Source organism: Amphiprion ocellaris, chromosome 21 (assembly GCF_022539595.1).
Source record: "Amphiprion ocellaris isolate individual 3 ecotype Okinawa chromosome 21, ASM2253959v1, whole genome shotgun sequence".
In the NCBI taxonomy this organism is placed as follows: Eukaryota; Metazoa; Chordata; class Actinopteri; family Pomacentridae; genus Amphiprion; species Amphiprion ocellaris.
The window spans coordinates 19,717,190-19,737,879 of NC_072786.1; the positions used below are offsets into that span (position 1 = coordinate 19,717,190).

General features: G+C 40.8%; 1 protein-coding gene across 1 annotated transcript in view; it reads right to left on the bottom strand.

Moving 5' to 3' along the window:
* Positions 1 to 321: 321 nt before the first annotated feature.
* Positions 322 to 20,690, bottom strand: part of large1 (LARGE xylosyl- and glucuronyltransferase 1) — a 142,462-nt gene continuing 122,093 nt past the window's right edge. The window contains exons 11-15 of the mRNA XM_023277717.3: positions 16,877 to 17,040; positions 11,481 to 11,759; positions 11,208 to 11,354; positions 8,925 to 9,120; positions 322 to 7,761 (exon numbers count right to left, since the gene is read on the bottom strand). Of these exons, the coding sequence (XP_023133485.2) occupies positions 7,564 to 7,761; positions 8,925 to 9,120; positions 11,208 to 11,354; positions 11,481 to 11,759; positions 16,877 to 17,040 (984 nt within the window). The 3' untranslated portion in view covers positions 322 to 7,563. The remainder of the gene's footprint in view (positions 7,762 to 8,924; positions 9,121 to 11,207; positions 11,355 to 11,480; positions 11,760 to 16,876; positions 17,041 to 20,690) is intronic.

Below are 20,690 nucleotides of genomic sequence, written 5' to 3' on the forward strand. Positions count from 1 at the left end.
TTTGACAGAATATGACACTGTGTCTTAAAGTTGGGCTCAAGTCATTCAATATTGTACTTGTACATTAAGCAACAGTTAACATAGACTGAGGAGAACTCCTTTTGACAGTTGACATTGTCATATACAATCAGAAGAAAACCCTTAACTTGGGGAGGTGGTTACTTTTGGGAATTCCTGCAAATACAAATGCATACAGCTGTAATGTTGTGTTGTGTGTGCAAAGTGCATGTGTTTCCATGCATGCCTTTCCACTCTTGCACCATGAGGCTGAACTGACACTATATTCATGGAGACAGAAATGAAGATACAAAGGAACACCAGTGTTTGACTCGTTGCTTTTATTCAGGTAGCAGCATCAGTCACTGTCCTACTTACACACTGCAGTCCTTCTCAGCCCTGCAGAGCCACACACATGAATTCAGAAAAGATTCAAACTTCAAATTCTCACACGTCCACACACAGAACATCACACAACAATCAGACACAGCTTATTCAGTCACACCTCTCAACCCACTCATGCACCAAGCCCTTCTGCTGCTTCCCTGTACATGTTGAGAGACTGCTGTCATGACAGAGAGAGAGAGATAATGTGTGTGTGTGTGTGTGTGTGTGTGTGTGTGTGTGTGTGTGTGTGTGAGAGAGAGAGAGAGAGAGTGTGTATTAGGTCTGGGCGATGACAGAAATATGTACCAGCAAAAGACATTTCATCAATAACAAGATTTAATTGCATGAACAAACCACAAGCTGCTCCCTTGCTGGCTCATAAACAGCCTATCATATCCTTTGATAACGGAGCCTCTATGTCCTGTGCTGCTAACCCCATGGCTTCCATTAAGCCCTTCCAAGACAAGCAACTATGCTGCAGCCACAGCAATCCATTCTTGGTGCCTTCAGATGGATGGACTTGACCTTAGAGTGTGCATTAGGATCAAAACAAGGTTTCTGTCCACTGACAGCTGTTCCAGGGCAGCTTTGTCCTGGTTGCTCTCTGTGGGCCCGAACTTTAGTTTAATGATTGCATCTTAATGATGTCTGGTCAATTTACACAGATAGTAGCTTAGATGATAAAGTTTGAGATGGAATTACTTGCTGTATTTCTTATTTTGTATCAAGGATAGATGATTCCTTAATCCTAATCTCTATCCCTCTCATTTATTGTTTATGTGTAAATGTATTTATTTATGTGCATTTTTCATTGTTAACATTAAAATTATGTGTTGTGTGCCTTGATAAATAAAAAGCTTACATTCAAAGTAGTTCAAAAGGTAAGTGAGGTGGTTAAATTACAATATGTTTATTTCCCCTGCTCTAAAAATAGGCTATGATATGAAACACTTTCTCATGGTACATTATTCAGCTACATCGCCCAGCCCAGTACAATATCTGTCTGTCTGTCTGTCTATATATATATATATATATATATATATATATATATTAGACAAAGATAACCAAAGTAAATGCAAAATGCAGTTTTTAAATGATGATTAATGTTTAAAGAGAAAAAAGCTATCCAAATCTACCTGGCCCCATGTGAAAAAAGTAATTGCCCCTCGGCGAGTCACATTTTTTGGGATGTGAGTTCAATTTCACTGATCACATCCAAACCTGATTACCTCCAGACCTGTTCAGTCATGAAATCACTTAAATAGAACCTATCTGACTAAATGAAGTCGGCCAAAATATCTCAGAAAGCTGCAACAAAATGCCGCCATCCAAAGAAATTCAAGAACAGATGAGAAATAAAGTCATTGACATTTATCAATCTGGAAAGGGTAATGAAGCCATTTCTAAAGCTTTAGGACTCCAGCGAACCATGGTGAGAGACATTATCCACAAATGGAGAAAACATGGAACAGTAGTGAACCTTCCCAGGAGTGGCCGGCCAACCAAAATTACCCAAGAACACAGCGACGACACATCTAGGAGGTCACAAAGGAACCCAGGACAGCATCTGAAGAACTGCAGGCCTCCCTTGCCTCAGTTAAGGTCAGTGTTCATGACTCAACAAAAAGGAAGAGACTGGACAAAAATGGCATCCATGGTAAAGCTCCAAGGCAAAAACCACTGCTGACCAAAAAGAACATAAAGGCTCACCGTACTTTTGCAAACAAACATCTGAATGATCCCCAAGACTTTTGGGTGAATATTCTATGGACTGACAAGACCAAAGTTTAACTTTTTGGAAGGCGTGTGTCTCATTACATCTGGCGTAAAAGGAACACAGCATTTCAGAAAAAGAACATAATGCCAGCAGTCAAACATGGTGGTGTGGTCTGATGGTCTGGGGCTGCTTTGCTGCTTCAGGACCTGGACGACTTGCTGTGATCGATGGAACCATGAATTCTGCTCTCTACCAGAAAATCCTGAAGGAGAAAGTTCAGCCATAAGTTTGTGACCTCAACCTGAAGCACACTTGGGTTCTGCAGCAGAACAACGATTGAAAACACACCAGCAAGTTGACTTCTGAATGGTTTGAAAAAACAAAATGAAGGTTTTGGAGTGGCCTAGTCAAAGTCTGGACTTGAATCCCATCAAAATGCTGGCATGACCTTAAAAACGCAGCTCATGCTGGAAAACCCTCCAATGTTGCTGAATTAAAACAATTCTGCAAAGAAGAGTGCAAAATATCTCCATAGAGATGTGAAAGACTCATTGGCAGTTCTAGAAAACACTTGATTTTAGTTATTGCTGCTGAGGGTGGCCCAAGCAGTTAGGTTTAGGGGGCAATTATTTTCTCACCCAGGGCCAGGTAGCTTTGATGTTTGATGACCTTAAACATTAAAGTGGGGAAAATACAATGCTAGCAATACAATAGTAGGCAGGTGGTCATAATGTTATACCTGATATATAAATAAATATACAGAGAGAGAGAGAGAGAGATAGAGAGAGAGAGAGAGAGAGGCCTCTAGTTTCACAACGATATATGGACTGAAAGCTAGTTTGATTCAGACTGACATCTTTATCTGAGCTCTGTTTACCAAGGACCACCCGATCTCCTGGAGACAGTTGGGTAGGCCTGGGTCAGTTGTTACGGAGGAGATAAATTTAGGATTTCTAATTTGTTTTGGCTTAACATTGCGCATAAAAATTTGGAGGTTCTTGGTGTTAAAACAACAACTGAAAAATACAGTCCAAAGGCAAGGTCAAGATCCTCTTATTTTGTAGTCACATCACACATTCTGCATTGAGAATGGCAGGCAATATGGCTAAGTGTGGACAAAGCTGGATTTGAAATCTACTATGAGGATGGGATGGCTGAACAGACCTAATAAACTCAAATATGTAGTGGGAGAGAACTGGGAATCTCTGGTGGAGGCTCCTGTCCCTCTCCGATCTTCAACTCTTAACCCCCCCCCTCCCTAAAATTATAAAAAAAAAAAATGTATTTTATATCAAACCAAGAGTTGTACTATGACGAAAGGGAGAGAGTTTATGGCTGCCGTAAATTTGGTGACACTACAATGCATAAGAGTTAAGTTATTGATTTTTTTATTTATTTTTTTTTACTAAAAAAGTCCTTACAATTATGAAAAAAAAATTCATATCAAACCAAGAGTTGTAGTACAACCAGCAGGAGTCAGTTGCTGGCTGAAGTAAATTTGTTGAATATTTGTGGCTCTTCGCTGTTTGCAGTGGTTTTGCATTTTGCAGACGGTTCCTGTTCACTCGTCGCACAGCCGGCTGCTCATAGACACCAATGTTATTTCTGCAGCTTGAAAGACAGCTACTTTTGATTAAACTGTAGCACATTGTCTACATTACAACGATGGAAAAGAGGCATCGTTTATGTTTAGACAACGTATATTTAATGAGTTATTGATGCTGGAAGTCCGAATCTGTGAACATCTTTCTGACTTTACTGAACTTTTTGTTTTCTGACGTCGCCGTAATTCGTTGGCTTCATGCTGTCATTTACGAGCATTTCACTACAAATAACATAATTCTGTCTTGTACTTTACTAAAACCAAATTTAAGGTAACTCTAGAGGTATAGCCAGAGTTTTTAGGTACTGATGAATCTTCACCCGTTTTGCGTTTTTCAGACACCGTTCCCGTCAGTAATTTTCTAACTGCACACAAACTAATGAATCGGGATGATCTAGTGAGCCAACGTGAAGAAAGCGTGGAGAGAAGTTGAAAGGTCAAGGAGGTGTGGCCATCGAAGTAGCAAATGATTTTTGAAGAAAGACCAAATAAATGTGTTTTAAAAATGTTTTATAGGTAGACTTATGATGACACAGTGAGTCTGTTATTCTGATTTTATCCAGAATGTAAAAATCTATTTTTTATAACATCACAGCCTCAGAGCAGACAAAGCCTTGTGTTCCTCCTCAGATCTCTGGCGCCCCCCCTGAGGGGGCACGGACCCCAGGTTGGGAACCACTGTGTTAGTGGATACCAGCAGTGAAAGAGGCTATCAAGCAGGAGGGCTTTTACGCCTATTTGGCCTAGGAGTGTCTTGAAGCAGCAGGTATTTATGGGGAAGCCAGAAGGGCTCAGCTGGAGTAGTCACGCAATCAAAAAGTAGTCCCCGCAAATTATTCTACAACTCACATTGTGTTGACCTAGAAATCAACAAAAAGATTACCGTAGGATGGCAGGGCTCAGCCTCCAAAATAAGATGATATTCCGAAGGGGCTCAAAATAGTCGCAGCTCCCTCATGTCAAAAGAGCCAGCTAAGGTGGCTCATACTTCTGATTTGGATGCCTCTTTGATACCTTGCTTTGGAAGTTTTCCAGTCCAATTAGCAGGAGACACCAGGGTAGAACCAGAACTCACAGGAGGGATTATACCTCTCATCCGGCCAGAGAATTCCCCAGGAGGACTCCTCCCCAGACACAACTGGAAAACCTTGCTGGAGAGAGGGATGTCTGGAATGCCCTACTTAGCCTGCTGCACCAAGAGCCGATACTGAAAGTGGAAGAAAAGTGAGGGATGGATGGATGAATGGACTCCAAGATGGACCCTCCCTTATTCAAATGAAAGTTTCTCACTGGTGTATATGTTTACATTCTTTAAGCTTACTCCAGGAGGTACCCAGATGTACCACATGCTTCTGGAATTCCGAGGTCACGGAGCATGCTCATCGATTACCGCTCAGTTGAATCTGTCTAGAGCATGCACCTGTCATCTGAGTCAACTGAATTCCTGTCATACGTCGCTTCTACACACTGGAAATATTGTTGGACTGACTGCATCAAAATTTGATAAGCCATTTTGAGGGATGTGTGTGGAAAAAATGCCAGTGTGCCTCAAGCAATGAATGCAGAAGAAGCAGTAATGCAGCTCAGCCATTACGTTAAAAGTGCTGCACAGCCAAGTGTGGGGCGTGGGGGGCCTGGGCTTTAATGCATTATTATAAGTGATTTGGCAGTACTACTCAATCAGTTTGTCCAAGTGGTCACTCATAGTATTGCAATTAAAAAATTCAGATGCCCAAAAAGTTGACAGGACACCTCTTACTGCAAACAAGGATGTTTTTTTGTCTTTCTAATATGAATTTTTAATTCACAGACCTTTCATATTTGTGTGGAAACCCATAGGCAGGACCAGTGGAGGAAAGTGGAATGAGCATGTGCAGAGGGCTGTACAAGAAACTTTTTTTTTGTTCATGCACCTGGCAGGCGATTTTCATTGAGGTGAGTGGATGCCATCTTGAAGTCCAACATCGAGTTTTCCTTAATTCTTCCAGGAGCCTAGCTAATAAGGACATGTTATTCTGCCATTTTGGTCAGTTACCATACAGTTCCAGGTGTGCTGCCGATATCCTCCAGACAAGCGTAGCGATGCCTCTGATGAAAACCACAAAACATCGGGATCGTATCTGGATTTGTTTTTATCACTTAAAGCCCATTATAATATTTAAATAATATCCTTATCTGAAATCACAGTGGGCTTTTCACATTCTTTAAGATATTGTAACTTCCAGCATCAATATAATTCTTCAAAGACTATTCCTTCACTAACTGGGGAGATCTCACACTACTGCCTTCATGCCTGCTTTTGTTTTCATTTATATTATAATCAAATATGATGTAGATACTCAACAGCGGTTTTAATAAAACCTAATATCAAAATATTAAAGTGACTGTCAGTCTGCTCATGGTGTCCACAGTCTCTCTAGATAACACAAGATTTGTTTGCAGCAGCAGCTGAATAGAGGAGACAGAATATACATAACACACCCATATCAGCATCACCATGACTCGTCTAAGTGGCAGCAACACAAGAACACACACTGCCAGTGTGTTACTGGCTGATTTGGTAGCTATAATGTCATGAACTAGAGGCCACCATGAGAAAAAAGAGCATGAGAGCAAGAAGCTGTAACTGTTGGATTTTCACAGAATTTGAGAGTTTGACAGCAACTGGAAGAGGTTGTCCTTCCTATCCTCCTACATCCTCTTGATGGTGCACTGAGGAGACCGCTGCACATATCAGGACTGTAAACACACTAAGAAATAATGCTGATTGTTGGAAAGAAAAGTAAAGGGAGAGCTCAGTGACTGGTGCTTGGCCTTGATGCTGCTCGATGTGGTGGTATGGCAGCTTCACTAACGGAACTTACAGCAGGTGTTTGTACAGGCTGCACTGGAGTCACATTTGAAATACACAGAAAAACACACCACACCATTGCTGTCAGATTCTTAATCCTAACAAAACAGTGGAACACTCTCTAGCAGCACGCTCAGACTGATGTGGAGATACCCTGAATATCAACCGAGTGGATGACCTCCAGCCATCCATGCACTTAACTTCCCTTGTCATATGAGGAGGAGGATTTATTCTGATCTGTATCAGCTATGAAACAAATTAAGCAGCAGCAGATGGTCGGCTGGCTGGCTGCTCGCCTCGATATCTTGGGTATGTGTCACTCGTCAGAATGAGATTTTCAAAATCTTTGTGGACACGTATACCGCTTTGTCTTATCTCACCGCCTGCTAACAATTTGCATTTGAGTCGGGGTGTGCTGTCAGTCAAACTGGCAGCTTTTTGTTACTTCATGGCACTTGGAAGGCTTTCCTCTTTGCAGCGTGCAGCCACTGCTTCCCATCTTCAGTTCTCCAAAAGGTTTTTGCTAAGCGCCGTTCTGGAGGAACACACACAGTCACACTTTTCATTTCCCTGCACATACACTCACATACATACATACATACATAATGTTACACAAAGCCCACAACTCTGTCACTGGTCTTACAAATATGGCATCGGATGTCTGCTTCCCTTTGCCTGCTGTCTGTTAGATTCCACAGCTGGGACTCAGTGCTCACACAGCTGGGGCCCAGGCCCAGCAGTCACTCATGTCGCTTTTCATAGCTTTAACATCCCGGCAGAAGTACACCTCCTCCTGGATTATCTCTTCTATCCACAGCAGGACAAAGTATGGACATAAAGACCCTTGCAGTCCCACACTGAGGGTCAAATGTTCTGACAAAGTCTGAGGGACTCAAATCTCAAAGTATTCCACTGACCCCACATGGGCCGTCTGTTTCTTGTGCCTGGTCCTTCCCCACCCCCATGTCAGTAATTCATGGCCCGGGGTGTGAAGGTCTGCAGTGGTGGCTAGCTGTTGTTCTCAGCTGTCATGTACTTAAGGGCGGCAAAGCCGTAGCGCCGTGACATGTTTTGTTGGAACTCCTCTTTCAGGGTCTTCAGGCAGACTCTATATTGCTTGTTGGAGCGGAATTTAGTGATATCAAAGCTGGGCGCGTGAGGCATGTGGATCATGTAAGCATTGGGTAGAACCACAAATTCGTACTCCTGTAGAGAGATTAGAAAAGGAAGAACTTTGAGTTTTAACGGCTCATAATACTGCTTTACAGTCTTTTACATGACCACACATAAAACTAAATCATAGGCAATGGCTAATGTTAGGTAATGTTAACACATTTTAAATACTGAGCTACTTTGCTGACCTGGTGTCTGTTCTCTACTTGGGCTACTGTTAAATATAGTTTAGCATTTAGAACATGATACAACCGGTTTTCACTAGCTTGCTGTCATTTTAACTAGTTAAGACAAACTGTTCAGCAGCTAGTCTCTAACAGCGTCTGCTATTTGCTGCTGAACAGGATGTGTACAGTGGCTTTATCAGAGCTTTTCCACTGAAAAGAACAGACTTTGTGGGTTCTAAAATCAAAACAGAGATCTTAAGGAAGCTAAAAACATGGTACAGTGGAGGCAAAGGGCAGAATTACCATGGTCATAATTCTGTGGATTTGTCACAATAACAACTTTCACAAAACACAAATACTGTCACTTCGTATATTGACAATAAAAAATATAGGTTCAAGCAGGGTTACTTTTGTGAATCCTTTTTTTCATAACTTGATATTATTGAGAAACCAGGAGCCAATACTTTCAGCAGTCACACTGACAGTGCTTGAAAGGCTGTTCCTACCAAAGGGCTTTATTTTATAAGATGACATTTCAATGAATAGGGCATTACAGAAACTTCAGCCAAACCTGATCTAAAACTGCTTAATAAAGCCCTTAATAGAGCTGAATCCTAATTATTTCCAACAGGGGTAATACAGGCCAGACTGGAGAGAAGAATTGTCAGGAAATGTAAAGCCATACAACTTATCCAATCAACTGTCTGATTGAGATTTTGGTCCTTCCAAATGGCTATCACCACGTTTCACAATTAGAACAATTAGTTTGGTAAGCGCATAATTTGCTGATAAAAATGATGTACAAAAATACAGTACAGTACAAAAGTAAGATTTGAGTAATATAGTGGAATGAAGTTGACTTCTTCCTTCAAAATAAATGCTATTACACAAATTATGTACATGGGTACACTCAGTGTCAGAAACCAGACAAGTACAAGTACTTGTGGTGTTCAGAAATTAGGACGCTTTACACTGAAAAGTTTAGGCAGGTACTCGAGTTTAGGGATAAGGTGAAGGTATGTCAATTACCTGTGCATCCAGCTCCATGATGTGAGCCACCTTGTTCCAGCCAAAGCCCACAAAGCGCCGGTCGTACTCAGGACTGTCCCTCCTCACCATGACGTAGGGCTCAAAGTCGGCCTCCCATTGCACCCTGTAAGGTGTGGTAGCTGTCCGCCATTTGGCAAAGTTTGTTGGTGCGTGGCCTTTAGTCCACACATGGTACCTGTAAGGAGGAAAAACAGAAAAGATTTGATCAGGATGTTGTTGGAGGGAGTATGAACTACACTCCTACATCTAGTCTTCCCTGGAAGAAGTTAAATAGTTTGTGAAATATCAGGCAGCATTTTGTTTTCAAACCATTTCTCTCACATCCTATCATAGAGGGTCTGGAAATCAAGTCATTGTTTATAGAATGTTTCTCTCAATCTGCAGACCATATCATTTTTGATGGCAAACAGTTGTGCTGTCTCTGTTTCAGTCTGAGCCATCATCACACTTCTTTCTGGTCCAACCACCAAGATAAAAGAGGTATTTACTGACTGAAAATTCAAGACGGATGAAGCAAAGTGAGCGTGACAGAAGGAGGCTTGACCCCCTGTTAGGGCTGCACACAGGAGAAAAATGAACACACAATTTCTCCAGCCGTATAGAAAAACCTTACAGATGTTGCTGAATCATATTCACAGTGTGAGGTATAAGACAGGTAAGAACAAGCACAACTATATTGTAAGTGTAAAGAAGGATGTACAGGTGCACTGGATATAACACAAAACTTGAAAAAGTATAGCGAAAACTATCAAACAAAATTACTTTTAGTACGGGAAATTAGAATGTTACAACAGGCACACAGTATAAAATAAGTTTTAAAACATGCTACACACAGTCATGAATTCATGATTTATCAATCAAAAGGACTAATTAAAACGCAGATGTATTTTTTAATGATGTATAGAGGAGTCCCACACACACTGGCACAATGGGAAAAGTTGCTCTAGAGCTCTGCCACATTGTATTTCTTTTCAAATTTAGTGTGAAAGGTTTCATTACAAATGAAAATAACATTTTAGCAATCTGAGGGAATATTTGAATGTGGGAAAATGTATACATGTTTCAGAATAACTTTGGTCTGTACCTCCTTTTCCATTAATGCCAGCAGGCACTTGAGCTGCAAAGACTCTGAGTATGATGAAACCTAATAAACCATGTTCTCCAAGCATGATGTGACAGCATTCCAAAGAGCTTTTTATCATGTCAGTAATATTTGTCTTTCTCAGTCCTTATGTGCTCCATAAACGTTCTGTGAGGTTGAGGTTAAGTGACAGATCCTTGGTCTTCTTTGCTCTTCCAGTCAAAGCTCTGAGGTGTGTTTGGGATTATTATTCTGCTGCAGAATTCTTCTCCACAAAGATGCAAACCAGAGGGTTATTTGTCCTTGGTTAGAGTGGCGTTGAACCTCTGCAAGTGTCCAACTTTAGAATAGTAAACCTTCAGAACATTCCCAGAAGCATTTTTCACTGTGGTAGCACGGTGTTGCAGTGGTTAGCAATGTCACCTCACAGCTTGACGGTATGAATTTCAGCCTGGGATCTTTCTGCATGGAGCTTACATGTTCTCCCTGCATCTGTGTGGGTTCTCACCAGGTTCTCCAGCTTTCCCAGTCCAAAAACATGCTGAGGTTAATTAGTGATTCTAAATTGTCTGTAGGTGTGAATGTGAGTGTGATTGCTTGTCTCTATATGTAGTCCTGTGATAGACTGGTGACCTGTCCAGGTGTCCCTGCCTTCACCCTAAGTCAGCTGGGATAGACTCCAGCCCCCCATGACCCTACAGAGCACAAAGTGGTGTATAGATAATCGATGGATGGATTTCTCACTGTGGGTTCGATCCTCCATGGTATCATTCTCTATCCTGTTGGTCTCTTATATACACTCTTCTTTTACTGCCATGAACTAGAATGTCATTCATTCCTTATTAAGTAGATTTTGTGTCTATGATACTAGTCTGGATGTATTTATCTTCTGATATTGTGCTCACTTTGAGTTGCCTGATTGTTTTTCAGATATAGCTGCATTTCCACAAAGTGTTTGGAGCTCCATGCAGTGCCCTCTTAGAAACCTTCAGTCCAGACACAACTGGAAACTGAGAAAATTTCTCTTTGCTCAGAATGATGAGTTTGTTTTGGGTTTTCCCATTTTATCCAAGGACTAAGTAAAGATTTGAGCATGAAATAAAAGATAAATTTATCGTGTAACTTCTACAAATGACAAAGAAATGAAAGAGTTGCTGAATCTAAATGAAAAAATAGTTGACCTGAAGGTGAAGAGGGTGCCCATGTCCAGCTGAGACAGCAGCTCAGCTTTAGACTTTGGGTATGATAGGCGATATCGCAGTGTCTCAAAGGCAGGAACCACCAGAGCTTTTTTGTTGTTGGCCATGTCCAGTTGCACTACTGACTTCCTAAAAGCACACATAGTAATCTGTTACATACACAGTGACACTGCTTATAGAACAAGATTAACAAAATACAAGAGCAGAGTTGCTCTAGTCAAAGTTCCTCTCCCAGCATATGTGGTTCTCACTTACCTGAGGTATTCGTAGAGGCCGTACATGGGAAGGAAGTCAATATCTGATAAGAACATGTAGGGTGTGTTGACCTGCCGCATGGCCACGTTTCGCAGCAGGTTGACTGGGTAGAACTGTCCCTCTTTGTAGACAATGTGGTAACCTACATTTCCACGACTCATCAGCACTTCGGAACCCTGAGCGTAGCGCAGGAACTGCTGGGCTTCTGCATCTGACAGGTACAGGGCTAGGCTGATGGGACCTTCCCAGTGCTTACAGATGGCCTCCAACATCTGCAGCCTACAAGGGGCAGTACACAGGGTCAGTCATGTCAGGAAAATATACTGTTACTATGCTAGACTGTAGATCAAAACAAGGACCGTAGCGATTAAATATGTGTTTTTAGTGGGCTGGATAATAAATCATGTGCAAAAGATAACACAGAAATAATTACCTGTTGGTAAATTGTTTGAACAAGATACTAGCTTGACAATTTTAGTTACAAAATTTCTGAAGACATATTTTTGTCTACATTATTTACTGAGCATTAGTTACTGAATTTAATTACTAAGGTTTATTTCTACAAAACAACCTTACATCAACATTATAACATCAAAAAAGGTTTATATATACATCCATCACACCCCCATATAACATTAGGCTTTGTAAATGACGAAAAAGCAACACAAAACACAGCAGACAAGGGGCCATCTATGGGCTGGTTTATCAGCATCGATCGGTGCCAGATGTACAGGCATGGTGGAGATGTAGTGCTGTCTGTCATTCATTTTTTCTTCTTCTTAGCTTGATTTCTTTTTCAAAATATGTAAAGGTTCCAAAACTGTATGATTTGTGTTCAACTAAAACACTTAAATTTGAATCTATATAGTATCCACACAATAAAAATGCTTTGCTTGTTTTTTATACCAGCGTGCCATATCTCTAAAAGTGCTCCCCCACAGCAGGGCTGAGTTTGTTGGGATTTTCATAAGAAAAGTCATTACAGTTTGAGTTACAAACTGCAGCAAATATAAAACCTTCAGCTTATGTTAAGGAGCCAAAGTTCTGTTGTGAATTTAAGTTCACAGAAATGCATGTAATATAATGTAATGCAACATATTACAATTAATTAAATGAAGAACAGTAATACTGACAAAGCAAACACACATGCAAATACAACATCCAAGACAAAACAATAAAATTAAACTAACTGAACTAATAAAATTAAAGAATTGAGACTCAGGAGCAAAAAGGACCCAGAAAAGTTTGTTGGAGGGCAACATTTGACTCAGTGGCCACAATTTGCCAATGACGTGTTCAGTTGGATGTCTTTACATGACAAAAGATAAAAGATTTTGATAAAAGTGAGAGAAGTCCTGCAGCAGTTTCCAACTGTTTATGTTTCTTTGGAATTTTCAAAAGTAAGCTATACGACACAACACAATCATTACAATTAGCCGTTGTGTTCCACAGCTGTAACTGCTTGAATAATGAGTTACTCAGCCTTGGACTTAATATGCAAATGAGGTACTGAGATTTGTTTTGCATTCATTACATTAAGTCAGCCTTAGTGAGAGACCTGGCCTTTCTTTGAAGAGATGAACTTTTAGTTTTTGGTCAGGTTGGCCTCTACTCAGTGTCACTCATTTGCATTATGCAATGGGCATCTTCTGTGATGCTGGGGATCAGATAGGATGATGGGATGGAAGTTCATAGATGTCACTGTTGTTCACTCTACAGAGTCCGGCATCTTGTCTATTTCTCTTGCAGCCTCCCCATACACTTGAATTCTCATTGACAGATGCTGTTTTAGATCTAGAATATCAGTATTCCATTCCACAGAACTACCAATTTTTTAAGTACTCTCTCGGCCAGATGGGGGAGACAAAAGTTCCACACAACAGGCCTATATACTAATTTCTTGGTGACTCATACCACATCACTCCTTCAGAAGTCTGAGGAGGCCAGACCTCGACAGGGAGATTTAATGTTGTGGCTGATTGGAATTTTACATATATCGAACCCCTTTTAGTGATGACATAAAAGTTAGGAGATCAACAATTTTTTATCAAACATTTCCTGCAGATGAGTGACTGCAGTGACTGTTACTTTTCATAATCTATTACTTTCAATAAATGTGGAATGGGTGGACACAATCAAACTCAAATATCCACCAAATTTTCCAGAGAAAGGCAAAACAGACATAGATGGCAAATTGCTCTGCTTACTTTCTGTCAGTCTCAAAAGCAAAATTTTAGTGATTCATGTAAAAATCTATGTTTCTAGAAAGCAGCAGGAAGCTCGCACTAGTTGAATTGACATACATTGTTTTATGTGACACCTTGTTTACCTGAATCTCTATGACAGAGGTGGACAGTACCAAGTTAGCATGATGCAGATAGCCATATAGAATAGAAAGGGTGAATTTAACAGAACCTTTGAGTGATGTACCACATGGTTTATTAGCTAAGTTTGTTTCATTACATTTACCCATTTTTGTCTCTGGTCAAATGTAATTGTTTTTAAGTCAAAGTTTCTTTTTCACCCAGAGAAGTCCAGATTTACAGTATTACATCTAAATTGCCACAATATGATAACCTATACAAGAGAAAAATCAATCTTATTGTCTCTATCTTTTACTTTATTGTGATGGTATCAGCTGGAGTGTTGGTTAATTGGTATCTCTCCTGTCTTAAAGCACTGCTGAGCTTCAAGGCTTGTTCAACACGATGTGGGGCTCACTGTCTTGTTTGTGGAAATTCTTCACACCTCCAGGCTTTATTCTGCCAGCTTCACCATACGTGAGCTGGCAATAACTCAAGACAAAGAAGATAATGCAACATCCTTGACTTAATTAACTAAACTGGGAAGATAAGCTGTTTGTAGCACTCTTGTTGTGAATGCCTCCTTGGAAAGATTGTGTGAAAACGTGTGCTGGAAGCATCAAAACCCACTGGCAGGTTCAAAAGGAAGGTTTTCCTAAAAAGAAAAGCCCAAATTAAGGTGTTCATCTGAGCCACAAACTGGGAGAACAAACAAAAGAAAAAATCATCAAATGTTCAACTTTACAAAGGTCCTTGAATGAATCATTTGTGAAATGGGGTTTTGTCAACTAAAGTAACCAAATCTAAGCTAAAAATCAGATTTTTAAAAAAAATCTAAATCCCTTCATTTTATATCTCATTTAAAAAAAATGACAAAAATAACAATAATAAAATAAATGCAGAAAAGTCAAAAAACAGTTTACGGAGGAACACATTGCCTTAGGGTTAGGGTTATTGCAGTGAAAAAATAGCACAGTGTGTAACAAATGTGACATGGACAAAGATACTTAAAAACTGCAAAAGCTTAAACAATATGATATTGTCACCATCCTTTCCTCCCTCCAGCTTTCCACTTCCTTTTAGTTAAATTGCAAAATGTGTTGCAGATGAGCTATTGTTGTTCTACCGTTAGTATATACGTACTCCCAGGATAAATGATTGAAACAAATAAGCTTCAGCTACTGGGAAGGGAGCCAAAGAGCCTGCTGTCATGGTGTGAAGTGAGATATACTCAATCGTTCAAATGAAGATAACAGCAGACACATTCTGGCAGTCTCTCCTTAAAGGCGGCCATTGGTGATGGACTTGGCCATATAAACAAAATGTGAAAAAAGCGAGAAGTTTATTAAATTGCTGTTTTGAAAAGCTATAAAATCCTGCGAGCACAGTCTACCAGTTAAGGCGAATTTGTACTGTCTGCATCCACATATCTGCAAAGGTCAGCATGATGCCGTGTCCACCCACTGTGCTCAGCGTATGTCAGGAATAATCACACTGACATGGTGCTACTACTTCATCTGTAACCAGCTCATAGAGATCCTGCTGATTTCTGATGCTGCCGGTATTTATTAAACTCAAAGGAAAGACTCCTGCAAACAGCTGGAAGCAACAAACCAATCTTCAGCTCCATTCAATATTTTGTTAAAACCTGGATCACATTCTTCTTTGGAGTGTCGTATTAACCTTATCTGCTCTGTGTTCATTGCAGTAAAGTTGTATTTTCACATACATTTCAATTTGTAACAGATGTGACGTTGTAGTGCAAAGTGAATGAGAAAGTGTATCTTCTCTCTGCAATGTTTTTGACCTGATATTGGTGCTGAAATGAAAAAAGGCCATTGTTTTTAATAGCTTTTACAGCTAACTACCTGAAGCAGCCACAGCAGTAAAATTCTGTTCAGATACTGATGCATTAGTATTCACAATCTTCAAATGTTAGACAGCTAGTTCAGTCACAGTGGACATTTTTCTGCAGAATGAGTACTTTTACTGTAACTTGTACTTTTTACTGTAAATGCTGTAATTTTAGTAGGAAGAAAGTATATATTGAATGCTGTGATTTTACTTATTTTTATATCTAAGTATTTTAAGGTTGTTGCATCTCTACTTTGTACACTACAGCTTGTGTCACTATACAGCTGTATATAACCCTGCTCTGCACCACCATTACCATCAGTTGTCGCTGCAAATATGTCCTTCTCACCTAACTATGTGGACTTAGTGTTTAGTTAACTACCGAGGTTGCCACTACATTATCAAGCTTTCTGATTCATGAAGATATACACATTTATTTTGTTGTGTCACTTCCTGATGCTCCCCAGGAGAGGACAATGGTATTCTAATGTCCTCCCTGCTTTAGAGGACCTTAATTTAGACATTAAGTCAGTCTAGCTAGTCTCAGTTCCACTATGAGAAGAGAAAGAGGTACACATTTAACTACTGAACATGTGGGTTATATGGGTTAACTTTTGAAGAAGTTGCATAAGCTTACACACTGCTCATCACAAAAAAGCTAATAATCTACTGCTCACTGTTAATGATGAAACAAATAGCAAAATTAGCATGTACATGGCAGATTGATAATGTCTGATAGTTTGGTTCCTGGATTTTCTCAGTATGTCCAGGACTAATATATTTTTCTTTATTAAAATCTGACAGTGGGGTGTTTCAAATCCACTAAAAGCTGAAAATTGTTAGGCTCATCGGATACTGCAAATCTGTCAATATACTCCATTGTGTCTCACCATGGTGTTTGTAGAACACTGGCAACCATTCTGCTTCACTGCTTGTAAATGACCCCTGTCACAAAAAATGTCAATCTGATTAGTTGTCCATGTACACTCAAAGCCAGGTTTCTCAGGGGGCTCTGTGTGTGTACATGTACATGGAAATACGCATCAGTTGATGCAAAGAAAACATTCAAATGCGTCACCATGAAGTGGAAGTTGGTTCCAATTTATTTGCACCTCTTCATAGAATAACAGAATTGCAAATAAAGGTGTGTGTGTCCATAATTCCTCCTTGAAACTTAATTCAGTTATAGACAAAATTTCATGAGCAGTCTGAGCTGCGAGAGTGGGTGTAGATCAGTACCTGTCCATAGAGAGCTGGGCGACAAGAGTGACATCAGTGTTGTCAGAGCTGGGTTCATACTCATAGTGGAGGAAGTAGAGGTGTGTTCTATGGACAGTGAATCGCTCTCTACGAAACTCGTAGCAAGGATCATCTTCATCCAGCTCTGACAGAGTCTTCTGAAGCTGTAGGCAGAGGGAATGGGTAGACCATCAGTAGGAAAAGGTAATTCATTATTCACACAGTAAACTATGCCAGGGTTATTATGAGAGTTTTCTGTGGTTCTGGAATAGTCAAACCCACACTAGCTAACAAAAAGGTCTTCAGACTGTGCATGTTGCAAGCTGCTACAGAACACGACTGGCCTGTATGGCTGACTGCATGCCTGCAGACTTTCAAATTGATAATTTTGGTTTCTTAAACATCAGAACATTTTGAACAGCTGGAGGTGTCAACACTTGTTTGAAAAAGGAGAGAAAATGTGGCAAATGCACAATGAGTTTCCTCATCATGGGTAGTACTGTACTTCCGGGTCTGTAACAGTTGCATCTCTGCTGTTGTTTTGGATGGAGTCTTCAAACTCCAACAACCAAATGGACGTTGTCAAGGTCAGCTTAGGCTGGGTTTAGAACATTCAAATGAATTAAATTTGAATAAAAATCTTGAATTATAAAAAAGACAGTATAAGATTCTCTTGCTGTACGGATGGATGCTCAACTGACTACTATTTTGAAAGTTTTTTGTTTTATATGAGTTGGGAAGATCAAACTGACAGACTGAAGGTCTGTCAGCAGAAAGGCTGCACCTTTCAAAACTGTTAGAAAAAATTGTTACCAAAGTTATTCATCTGCAGTGTTAGGTCATACATATGAGTAATGCATTACTTTGTAACATGCAACAGTAACAGGTAGTTTCAGGAAACACACATTCAGTAATGACATAACAGTTAGTAATTACAAGAGTCTTACTTACAATTCGGATTGGTGGGATATGGTTGCGATGCTGCATGGGTAGTAACCTCTACTAAAAGATGCAAAATGTGCTTCCCAGTAATTCCCAAGCTGTGTTATTTAAATGTTGTGTGTTCTTAACTGGCTTGCTAATGTTAACCACAGATATGCATACATTCAAAAGGCGCCTGATCTTACTTAGAATTGAAATATGAAATTTCGTTGTATATGAAAGTGTGCAATGACAAATACAGCTATCTATCTAAGCTATCTATCTAAGGTGTTCAAATGTGAAGCTGAGCACAGGATGTCTATAGATCTGTGTGCAGTCACGGAGGCAAAGCTAGCTGCTACTGGTTGGTCAGTAAATTCTCCAGACTATAGAGCTGCCTGCTTGTTATACTGCAGTGTCCTGTTTTCAGTTTCTCATGGTAAATACGAAAAATGTGGATATCACAGACAGGTAGTTGCTAATATACTACTCTTACAGTCTGCTGGAATCTTAGGAATGCAGTGGGTCACATTCACCTATTCTGCACATGCACACTACTGCCAAGCATACACACTATTTCCAATAGTAGCATAGTTGCAGCTCGGACTGTCCACGTGGATGCAGATTCTGAGCTGTACACAGATTACCACAACGGGATCTAATTGCACTCTTGAGACTAAGAGAGATGAAATTTATGTAATGTGCACCACAGCAGACACTGCTGTAGATCTGTCAAAATGTGCCACTGAATCTTAGCATGATGTTTGTAGGACATCAGGGTTAGGGGTAGCATAGATATGAGCCAGGTTCTGCTCAATTTTTTTTTTTCCCTGTTAAAAGGGTGTTTTCCTTGCCACTGTCGCCTTGGGGCTTGCTCTGGGGGTCAGGCATATGGGTTCTGTAAAGTGTCTTGAGACAATTTGACTGTAATTGGCGCTATATGAATAAAATTGAATTGAATTGAATTGGGGCTGCACAGTGGTATAGTGGTTAGCACTTTCGCCTTGCAGCGAGAAGATCCCTGGTTCGCGTCCCGGCTTTCCCGGGATCTTTCTGCATGGAGTTTGCATGTTCTCCCTGTGCATGCGTGGGTTTTCTCCGGGTACTCCGGCTTCCTCCCACAGTCCAAAAATATGCTGAGGTTAATTGATCATTCTAAATTGCCCGTAGGTGTGAATGTGAGAGTGCTTGTTTGTCTTTGTGTGTGGCCCTGCGACAGACTAGTGACCTGTCCAGGGTGTCCCCTGCCTTCACCTGAGTCAGCTGGGATAGACTCCAGCCCCCCCCATGACCCTAGTGAGGATTAAGCGGTGTATAGATAATGAATGGATGGATGGATGAATTGAATTGAATATGACCTACACTGGACTACAAAAGCAAGATAATTCTAACAAGTACACAGCCTGAATGTCCACAGGGACTATAACTAAGGCTGAAAAAGTAACCAATTATGGTGTTCAATCAACTTGCCCAACACTGTTCTCATTCATAGCATTCGTTTTGATGTCTCACATGGCATACGCCCTGCAAGTATGGCTCTGAAGCTTTCATCTCATTATGTCAATCCTGATTGGCTGGTGATCATGATGCCTGCATCAGTTGGAGCCATCTACCCTTAAATAGCCTGCACTACCATGCAGTATTATTCAAACACCTCTTCTCATTTCAAGCAGCATATCTCTACTTGTTGCACAGGCTAGTTAGCTTAATTGTTCATAGATTAGGGCTATCTTGGTTACTGCTCCGTTGCCACATGCTAGCTGCCACACTTGCGCCCCCTCCAGCCTTCACCATACCTTGAGCTTAACCACGCCACACTGAGGCTTTTTATACGGCTTAGCGTAACAGCTAAGGTCGCAATGCTCAGACATGCGGAGAGTCAGCTCGTATTCTTTAGGAGGACATCACTTGCTGTTGACAAAGAGGGTAATATGTGTAATGCCTCCTGAACAATGTCAGAGCGGCTTTTAATTTCTGGTCCTCAAATGAGGAGAGAATAGAATTCACCCTGTTCTGGATCTCTGGGCTCAGATACTTCAAAACATACAAACCCAGGATGCTCACGCACGCATCCCTGCTGTATATGTCATGTCAGATCAACTGGTTTACATCAGTCGACCTGAAGAATGGATATTTCCATGGCCCAATTTATCCTCCACGCAGGAAATATCTGAGGTTCACTTTTCAAGGTGTTTGTCACAAGTACAGAATGCTCCTTTTAGGGCTAACCCTGAGCCCGAAAGTGTTAGTATTGTCTACCGAGGCAGCCATTGCCCCATTACAGCAGTGGAGCATTTGGCTGGCCATGTATTTGGACAATTTGCTGATCCTGGCATGCTCCAGAGAGCCATAGTGCATACAAACACCCTCATACAAAAAGTTGTCAACTTGGGTTTCATGATGAACTCTAAAAAGAGTGTGTTATCTCCAGTGCAGAAAATAATCTTCCTGGGGTTATCACTAGCGCTCGTCTGTCAGCAGTGAGGATGAAAGCTTTCAGAGCTTGCCTCTCACGCTTCTACCTGCACAGTTCAGTCGCTGTCAAATTATTCCTCCAACTAAAGGAGCTGATAGCCTCAGCCATCCTTGTAGTCAGGCTCGGTCGCCTGTACATGAGGGATTTCCAGTGGTGGGTGTCCTCCCTCAGGGTGGATCCTGTGCTACATTGCACATGGAAGGTGACGGTGAGCGCACAATGGTGCTTCACCCCGTTCTGTCTCAGAGAGTGGTCACTACAGACACGAACATGTCAGGCTGGGGAGGTAAATGCAAGGGCCGATGTTTGAGGGGACATCTGTAGCAGAGATCTCTAGCAGTTTTACAATAATTATCTGGAGCTCTTGGTGGTGTTTCTCATACTGAGATGATTTCTCCCATTTCTCAGTGGACATCA